Source organism: Papaver somniferum, chromosome 2 (assembly GCF_003573695.1).
Source record: "Papaver somniferum cultivar HN1 chromosome 2, ASM357369v1, whole genome shotgun sequence".
NCBI classification, from domain to species: Eukaryota; Viridiplantae; Streptophyta; class Magnoliopsida; order Ranunculales; family Papaveraceae; genus Papaver; species Papaver somniferum.
In genome coordinates, this window is record NC_039359.1 from 77,232,247 (window position 1) to 77,242,613 (window position 10,367).

The 10,367-nt window shown below is 38.7% G+C and overlaps 1 protein-coding gene and 1 pseudogene across 1 annotated transcript; one reads left to right on the plus strand and one right to left on the minus strand.

Annotated features, from left to right (window-relative positions):
- The first annotated feature begins 993 nt into the window (after positions 1–993).
- On the plus strand, positions 994–2,542 carry LOC113353578. The gene is made up of 3 exons (XM_026597133.1): positions 994–1,125; positions 1,225–1,445; positions 1,522–2,542. The coding sequence occupies exons 1-3, from the start codon at positions 1,044–1,046 to the stop codon at positions 2,470–2,472; spliced, it is 1,254 nt and encodes a 417-aa protein (XP_026452918.1). The 5' UTR covers positions 994–1,043; the 3' UTR covers positions 2,473–2,542.
- An 82-nt stretch (positions 2,543–2,624) lies between these two features.
- LOC113351426 lies at positions 2,625–10,161 on the minus strand (annotated as a pseudogene).
- Between the last annotated feature and the right edge of the window lie 206 nt (positions 10,162–10,367).

Consider the following 10,367-nt stretch of genomic DNA (forward strand, 5'->3'; position numbering starts at 1 on the left):
TTTTTTTTATCTAAAAGGCCCATTACATAGCCAAGGCCCAAAACTAAAAGTTACAAGCTTATGACTTTCTTTACCCGAACCCCGTCTAATTGCCAATAGTTAACTTTCTTGTGCTAAAGTTTGTACACACATACAATAAGCCGAGGTCACTAATGTATGGCGTCATAAGTAAAATCCTACAAGTGCAATTTGTAACGGAAAAAGATTCAAGTGCTCACTGCTTGGCATAATTTGTACAGTTTATAGCCATTAATCCTAGCAAATGTAGGAAAAAGGATTCAATGTAAAAGCATAATACGTTTGCAATTGACCAAGAGAAGAACCTGCTGAAATTATGTCCGAGTGGTGATACTGGTCAATAGAACTAGGCAAAACAACTAAGCGCGTGATACCGATAGGAAACAAGAGTCTTGTAATCAAATACATTTTAGTTTTAACTTATTGAAATTAAAAAAGAAATGCAAGTCACTGCTAACTACTCATTTGTACGGTTTATGGCCATTGATCCTAAAAATGCAGGAAAAATGAGCATAATACGTTTGCAATTGACCAAGAGCAGAACCTGAAAATGATGTCCGAGTGGTGATACTAGTCAACAGAACTTGGGAAAAGTTAAAACCGCTAAGCGCGTAATACCGTTTGGTGACAAGAATCCTGTAATCAAATATACATTTCAATTTAACTTATTCAAATTCTTTTCGAATTAAAAAGGTACCGTGGTCTTATCTTAAGTAATTAGTGGTTAAGATTCTAAAAACTGAGACATTACACAAGCCAATTGTGCATTGTGCAGTCAAAGAAATGGTAAACTAAACAGCATGTTGGTGAGAGTTAAGTAAGAGTGCACAATTGCACTAAGTTTAATAGTGCACAAGGATGTAGGAAAGCTATATATATATATATATATATATATATATAGCTTGATTAACTTGGTAGAGTATAAGTCTCACTTCCAAGTCCACTTGGTCTTGTTCCCTCTTTAACATCCATATTGTTTTTGAGGTGCATTAGTCCGGTTTCAAACTCGAAAAAAAAAAGAAGGTATGCATGGTAGGAAAAGATCTTCTTTGGGACGATGGGCAAGGTTTTACTTCACAGTGCCAAGACAGTGCTTATTTATTGAAGGTAAACAGCTTTAACAGATGTTTTCGAGTTCACCAATTTGTAATTATGTTTTGAATAATTTAATTTTAATTTTTTTAATTCTGGTTTTGGATGCTACAGCTGTTCTAATAATTAAGTCAGTGGTTGAGACAGCAGAGCTGAGTATGCTGTTGACATACTACTTGGGAGAAATTTGGAACGAAAAGATGATAGTTACAGTAGCAAGCTGGATTATCATCTTGGAAAGGAGGAGTAATATCGTTTCAATCGTAGCTACTTCTATCAAAAACCGAATCGGCTGTAGCACTGCGGCGATTATATCTTGTTCTTCCTATACAGCGGTAATTATTCACTTCTATGTACTCTTGCATCATTTGTTTTCTTAATGGATAGAATTAATGTATCCTTCTCCTCCAGGGTATAATCCTTCTGCTCCAGGCAACCATATCATGGGATTCAGAGCTCAGCACCTACATATTCTCACGAGCTCAACAGATTTTGTCCAATTACCATCATACCTCATGGGAGGTGCGAAATATGCTGTTTGATTACCACCAAACCTCAAAATGTGTTCGAAAGATATTTTCCGACTACCAGCAAACCTCACGAGGTTTTACACTTAGCTTTGGTGATATATTTTCAAGTGTCCGGAAGATGTTTGACTACCACAACTTGTACCTGGGACTGGTTCTACTAGGACTAGGCAAGGCTGGTTTCAGCTCCTCTTGTATCGAAGATTGTTTGGAAAACCAACTGGCCAAAGCGCAAATCAGTAACAAGGATGACATGAAGAGAGACAACGTGATTCGTAAAATGATTTCTCTGGCGAAGTGTCAAATCATAGGGTTTACTTTGGGAAGTTTCTTGAGTGCAGCTCTTAACAACGACGATTGGGTTACCTTTTTCCAGATTTCTGCCTTTCTCATGGGACATGCGCTTCTGTTTCTTTTGTTTTCCATAGTGGCAGAACTGGACATTGATCGTAAAGAGGTAAAATATCTGCAGAATGGGCTCCTACTTTCGGCGTTGCTCCTAATATTTTGTTTCACCTTGCCAATTAGTTTCAAGTACTGGAACAACATGAGCAGTGTTGTGGGTGGTGGTGATTATCAAGCAAACAACCAAGTGGTTAACCTGACAAACCAATGTGCAGCTGACTCATGGTCAACCCCAACAAGAATCCGTCTATACGACATCAAACCTACTACACCCATTAGAGTGGAAGGAACAGGCACAACCCCGTTGAAACCATTAGTTCAGCAGTACACAAAGGAGTTCAATATAAACGCGCCTACAGCTTTTTCATCAACTACTAGTTTCTCTAGAAATCTCATGAATATTCAAGAATATCAGTTCCGACCTACTTAGTGTACATCCAGATAGCATTACGTAAACTAAAGAGGGGGGAGACTTACTTGAAAAAACATGTACACGATTAATCTGTAAATGCAATAATTATAAAACTAAATATCAATAGAGGAATGAGGATGTAGTACTTTGTTCATTAATGCAAGATTGCCTTATGCTTCAGTGATTCCGTTACCAACCTCTTCGTCTTTGCTATTCCCATGGTTGGTATTTTGAGCTCGATACATGGCAGCAACCTCATCCGCCGTTGTGGCTTCCTCTGGTTTCTTGTCTTCTCGTACACGAAGAAAACGTGGAAACCGAAGTGAAATACCCTTGGTTGCCTCCACATCACCATCTGCAGCAAGACAAACAGGACTTATACTCAAATCTGCACCTTTAACCTCCCACACCTGGGTTGGTTGAAACGATACATCTGGCTTAGTTGCATCTGTAAAGCGGTAGTATGACTTTGGTCTAGGAATCACTTGACTCCGAAGACTGGAAGAAAGCTCTTCAAGAACTGCTTCAGAAAATCCTGTGCCTGTCTTGGATATGCATTGGAATTCCTCTTTCTCATCATCGTAACAAGCAAGAAGGAAGCCCCCATAACCACCAGCACGTTTTCCTTTGCCATGGTATGCCCCTATAGGAACTAAATCAAAGGAGTCTCCAGTACTGTCCATATAATCCTTCTTCAGTTTCAACCAGTTGTTTGACTTCTTCGCAGGCTCATAAGTCGCTTCTGAACTTAATGTTTTCGCAATCAAACCTTCACATCTGTCAACAATTGCAGTATCAAGAAATCTCTGTATTGTTTTGAGATCGTTTGATGTTATTGCCTTCGCAAACTTAAACTCTCCTGTTACTTCCACAAATGAGCTGTACAGATGCTCTCTGCGTTCATTTAATTGCTTTTAGAGAAGTTGCTCACCATTCAGATACAAAATATCAAAAGCAAAGATGCAAACTGGTACTGTTATGCCATCGATGGAAACATTTTTACGTGCCCGGCTGCTTAGTTGCTGGAAAGGCAGAGTTCTACTATTATTAGGAGAGTTATATTTATGGGCTCGAGACTCTTGGATTGTGACCCATCTTCACAGTCTCAGTTTGAGACCCAAGACCCATCTTCACAGTCTCAGTTCACAGTTATCACCACTGTTATGGACAGTCCAATGATTCCACTGTGATGGACAGTCCAATGATTCAACTGTTATGGACAGTCCATTGTAAGGTCGAACTCTAGGGTTGTATATCTTGTATAAGAGGCAGATTGAATGAAGGAATGAAACACGAAACTATTTTGATATATGTGTTTTACAAAATCTAACATGGCATCAAGAGCCAGAGTTGATTAACACGAATAAACCCTAGAACAGTAAATATGGCGGATGATACAGAATCATCTAAAAGAGGAAAAGAGGTAGAAAACAACATGCAAAAGAAGAAACCAGAATATCATCCGGGATCAAGTGATGGACCAGGGATTATCATCACACCTATTGTATTAAAGGGAGCAAACTATGATGAATGGGCTAGAGCAGTGAGAAGATCATTGATAGCCAAACGAAAATTTGGTTTTGTTGATGGAACCGTCAAAGAACCAACAGAACCTGAAGAGTTAGAGGAGTGGATTGCAGTGCATTCGATGCTGGTCTCTTGGATCAGCAATACATTGGAGACAAATATTAGATCAACGTTGGGGGATTATGATGATGCGAGCATGTTATGGACGCACTTGAAGAGGAGATTTTGTGTTGTAAGTGGAACTCGGATCTGCCAGTTGAAAGCTGCCTTAAGTGAATGCAAACAGAAGAAAACTGAGGAGGTTGCAGTGTACTATGGGAGATTGAACAAGATATGGGATGAGATGGTGACGTACATGAAGATACCAAAGTGTAGCTGTGGCCAGTGCACGTGTAACATTGCAACACAGGTTAGTACGTTGAGAGAAGAAGATTTCTTACACTATTTTTTGATTGGTTTGGATACCATGTATAGCTCCCTGCGTGAACAATTACTGGCAAGAGAACCACTGCCATCTATAGATGTGTCTTATCAAGCTGTGGTTAATTCGGAACGTCTAAAATTGGGGGAAGGAGTTGTGTCGTCTCAGACACAGGAAAATATTATGGCGTTCAAGGTTCAGTCAGATCAGCGTCCATACAATAATATGTATGATCCTAACAAATTTTGCAAGCATTGTAGCCGAGAAGGGCACTCACAGGAAGGGTGTTTTCAGCTGATTGGATACCCGGAATGGTGGGGTGACAGACAAAGAGGTGGAAGAGGATATGGTCGAGGAGGCCGAACTGGTGGTAGAGCTGGTGGTAGAGGACGTGATGGTGCCGGTTTTGTGAACAACAGAGGAGGTAGAGGACAAGATAATATACGTGCGCATAATTTGAACATCTCGGGAGCAACAACATCATCTCATCCTGCCAATGGATCTTCAGGAGATGCATCAGGACTGACAGGCGTGACTGCAAGTCAAGTTCAGCAGGTTCTTGAATATTTAAATTCAAGAAAAATCAGTTCCCAACTCCAAGGTAAGACAAATCAAACATCCTGGATTATAGACACAGGAGATACAAATCATGTCACGTGTAAAAGAGATGATATGATAAATGTGAAAGATATTAGAGCATGTTCAGTGGGACTGCCGGACGGAAAATATGCTCACTCTGAGAAAATAGGAACAGTTATTCTTCCTGGTGGTTTGAGATTGGACAATGTGCTTTATGTGCCACAGATAACTTGTAACTTGATTTCGGTTACACAACTCATTGATGAGGTAGTATGTAATGTTCAATGTACTAACACTTTATGTCTTATACAGGACCGGTTGACGAGGAAGGTGATTGGAGTGGCTGAGCGACGAGGTGGACTATATATGTTCTGTGGTGTGCCTCCAGTTAAAGTGCTTACGGTGAGTGAAGATACGTATGAGCTGTGGCATCAGCGATTGGGACATCCATCAGAGAAAGTGTTACAACGGTTACCAGGTCTGGGTATATTATTGAAGAAAAATAATGATGCGTGTGATATTTGTCCACGTGCAAAACATCGTAGAAGTAGTTTTGCTAGTAGTTTGAGCAAATCCAGTTGTAGTTTTGATTTGGTTCATATAGATTTATGGGGTCCTTATAAGACGTGCTCGTCTTCTGGAGCACAATATTTTTTGACAATAGTAGATGATTTTTCAAGAGGTGTGTGGATTTATTTAATTCAAAGCAAAACTGAGGTTGCAACAATATTTCTTAACTTTATTGCGCTTGTGAAACGTCAATTTGGTAAAGAAATCAAAATTGTTAGAAGTGATAATGGAACCGAATTTAATGCATTGCGTGGCTACTTTAAGACTAATGGAATAGTTTTTGAGACATCCTGTGTAGGAACACCTCAACAAAATGGAAGAGTTGAGAGAAAACATCAGCACATAATGAATGTGGCAAGAGCTTTGAGGTTTCAAGCAAATTTACCGATCAGATTTTGGGGAGAATGTGCTTTGACAGCAGCGTATTTGATTAATCGTACGCCTACACCGGTTCTAAATAACAAAACTCCATATGAAGTTCTATTTGGGAAACCGGCACCATATAGTCAGTTGAAAGTATTTGGTTGCTTGTGTTATGCACATGATCAAAGTAGTAAAGGGGATAAGTTTGCAAGTCGAGGAAGAAGGTGCGTCTTTCTGGGTTATCCTTTTGGGAAGAAGGCATGGCAATTATATGACTTAGACAAGAGACAATTTTTAGTTTCAAGGGATGTAGAGTTTCATGAACATCAGTTTCCTTACATATCTAGGGTACCTGATCAGCCAACTGAGACAGTTCAGGCTAATAATGACGTGTGTTGGAGTGATGATGAAGAAATAGTGCAGCAAGAGAACCCAAAAGATATTACTGAGAACCCAATATACATTACTGAGAACCCAGAAGACAATACTGCGAACCCAGAATATATTACTGGGAACCAGGAAGGTATTACTGCGAACCCAGAAAACATTACTGAGAACCCGGAAGACATTACTGAGAACCCTGAAGATAATACTGAGAACCCAGAATATATTACTGAGAACCCTGTGGTCTCGAAGGAAGTGACGGACGCTAGTATGGGTAAAGGAAGGAGACAGAAGATTCCGTCTAGTAGGCTCAAAGGTTTTGTAACGCACACTGTACGACAAAATAGTCCATCTCATGCTCGCTCTCCACAATCGTCATCCTCAGGTACGCCGTATCCTTTGACATATTATGTTAGTTGTGATAAATTCTCTACAGTTCATAAAAAGTTTCTTGCAGCAATTACTGCTGGGTCTGCGCCTAAAAATTTCAAAGAAGCCATGAAGTATCCAGGATGGCGTAAGGCAATGGCAGAAGAAATACGAGCTTTGGAAGAACAAGGAACATGGGAATTAGAAGAATTACCGCCGGGAAAGAAAGCTCTTGGTAGTAAATGGATTTACACAGAGAAGTATGATGAGAATGGACAGTTGGTGCGGCTCAAAGCTAGACTGGTGATCTTTGGGAATCATCAAGTAGAAGGGTTGGATTACAATGAGACATTTGCACCAGTGGCGAAAATGACGACAGTGCGGACTTTCCTAGCTGTGGCAGCAATTAAGAATTGGGACGTACATCAGATGGATGTACATAATGCATTTCTTCATGGAGACTTGGAAGAAGAAGTGTATATTAAAATACCACCTGGATTTTCTCAAGGTAAGTCTAATATGGTGTGTAGGATGAAAAAATCTTTATATGGTTTAAAGCAGGCTCCTCGGTGTTGGTTTGCAAAATTGTCTGCAGCTTTTAAGAATTATGGGTTTCGGCAATCATATTCTGATTATTCTCTTTTTATCATGACTAAGGGAGAAACCCAACTTAATGTTTTGGTCTATGTGGATGATTTGATTGTTGCGGGTAATGATTTGGTTGCGCTTGATCAATTCAAACGTTACTTGGGACAATGCTTCAAGATGAAAGATTTGGGAAAGTTGAAGTATTTTCTGGGTTTGGAGGTGGCACGGAGTGCACAAGGTTTTTATATGTTTCAACGCAAATATGCGTTGGATATCATCATGGAAGCAGGTTTATTAGGTGCAAAACCTGCAGAATTTCCAATGGAAACTAATCACCGTCTTTCTTTGGACAAAGGATATTTGTTCACGGATGTGGAAAAATATCGAAGATTGATTGGGCGTTTAATCTATTTGTCCGTGACTCGGCCAGACCTAGCATATTCTGTTCATATTTTGTCTCAATTCATGCAACTGCCGAGAATAGCACATTGGGAAGCGGCTCTTCGTGTGGTTCGATATTTGAAGAAGAATCCTGGGCAAGGAATTCTGTTGCGCTCTGATAGTGGTCTTAATTTGAAAGGATGGTGTGACTCTGATTGGGCTGGTTGTCCCTTAACTAGACGCTCGTTGACGGGTTGGTTTGTTCTTCTTGGGTATTCTCCAATATCCTGGAAAACTAAGAAGCAACATACTGTTTCTCGTTCGTCAGCTGAAGCGGAATATAGATCTATGGCAACGGCGACGTGTGAATTAAAATGGTTGAAAAAATTACTGGGTGATTTGGGAGTTCATCATCCACATGGAATGCGTCTTCTCTGTGATAGTCAATCGGCTTTGTATATTGCTCAGAATCCAGTTTTTCATGAACGAACAAAGCATATTGAAGTTGATTGTCATCTGGTTAGAGATGCTATCGTGCAGAAGCTTATTACGCCTTCTTACACTCCTACAACAGTGCAATTGGCGGACATTTTTACTAAATCTTTAGGGAAAGCTCAGTTTCAGTTTCTTATGTCCAAGATGGGCATGTGTGACCTCCATGCTCCGTCTTGAGGGAGGGTATTAGGAGAGTTATATTTATGGGCTCGAGACTCTTGGATTGAGACCCATCTTCACAGTCTCAGTTTGAGACCCAAGACCCATCTTCACAGTCTCAGTTCACAGTTATCACCACTGTTATGGATAGTCCAATGATTCCACTGTGATGGACAGTCCAATGATTCAACTGTTATGGACAGTCCATTGTAAGGTCGAACTCTAGGGTTGTATATCTTGTATAAGAGGCAGATTGAATGAAGGAATGAAACACGAAACTATTTTGATATATGTGTTTTACAAAATCTAACAACTGTCTATGCGGTCAAATGCCACAATTTCACAATCCAATAAAAAAGAACTTACTGAAGGCTTCTTGAACCTTTGCACAGATTCAACAACATCAGGAAACTTTCCAGTATTTCTTTCGGCATTTCGGCTGAATATCTCAACCGAACCATCTTCAAGGTAGTGTATCTGAGCACGTTCCCCATCACACGTTCCCCTAACATAAGACCAATTGGAATGCCTGGAACGAAAGTGCATGTAGCCGGCAGCCTAAACACACCGTCACTAAGAAGAGCATTGACAATGGTGTCGAAATTAGAGTGCACAGAATACACTTGCTTCATAATTCTTACAGAGTCTTCAATAAATGATGTCGATTCCCAAAGGTTGTCCGTCGACGGTTTTTCAGAATATGCAGCAGCTTGAGCTAAAACTACTAAGACAGTCTGTTCTGCAAAATCAATCCTCAAGTTTGACTACAGAAGACGAATAATATATAGTGGTTCGCAATCACTAGCTGCAACAAGAAGTGCTCTGATATTGTCCCTTTTTCTCTGCAGTCTACCCTTCCCTTTTTCTCTCCAAAGATAGGTGATATTTGGAGAGACTTTGTTTAAGCCTTTTATGGTATATTTTCACTTAAAAGTTTCTAAAAATCTCCCATAATCTTAAATCATTGATTTGGAAATCCAATTCCAATAACAGAGAATTCTAAAGACTTTCAGAAAGTCATTATTCAATAACAGAGAATTCTAAAGACTTACAGAAACTCTCAAAGATTTACAAAGACTCCCTATCGACTAACAAGAGATTTGGAATGTCTCCAAAATTCCCTATAAATCTCAATTGACTAACCCCCTGAAAGTCTCTCCAAAATAGGTGATATTTGGAGAGACTTTACGATATTTAAAAGTAATAATAAAAATAAACAATAAAGAAATAATAAACCAAATAAGCTATAATAAACTCCATGAATATATAAAAAAACTATTATTTTCCAAAAACTCCACATTATGCGAGACCTCAACCCATGTATTATGTTTGTGTTCAATCTGGTTTAATTTTCGGTAGAGAAAATAGTCACAATCTGTATTAGGCACGTGTTATAATTTTCATTGATTATATTCTTCTTCTTTTTTATTAAATCTATGAATTATTGATGATGATATTTAAATAAAAAAGAAACTCTATGAATTATATATTAATTTTATAAAATTATTTTTGAATTATTTCTTTTTTCTTATTTGATGTATGTAAGGTAAAGTTCCCAATTCCCATATACTTTTGTCTCAATGACTCACTGAAATTTCCTAAAAATCACTCAGAAAGTCTTCCAAAATCAATAGACTTAAAAAGAGTCTCCCCAAATCTCTTACAAAAGAATTCTCTTCATATCTCTAAAAATCCCAATCGACTAACCCCCCGTTATACAAATGATTGAGTCCTTGGGGCTGGCTTGTTCTACTAGGACTAGGCAAGGGCCGGAAAGAACAACCAATTCCGAAGGGTAAAAATGTCTTTTTAATATCATTTTAAATATAAAATCCTATTTCTCTTTGATTTTCCCTATTTCCTATACCCATTTTTCCTATTTCCCATCTCTTTCACAATTTCTAATCAACTTATTTTTGACCATTTTAATTTCTCTTATGTACCACCTATAAAAGTCAAATTAACTTTGACTAATAGTATTACCAATTTTATTAATCTTCTTCTTCACTAAACAAAAACAGAAACAAAATTATAAACCCTAATTTCCATTCAATTAATTATCATAATGCACCTATTT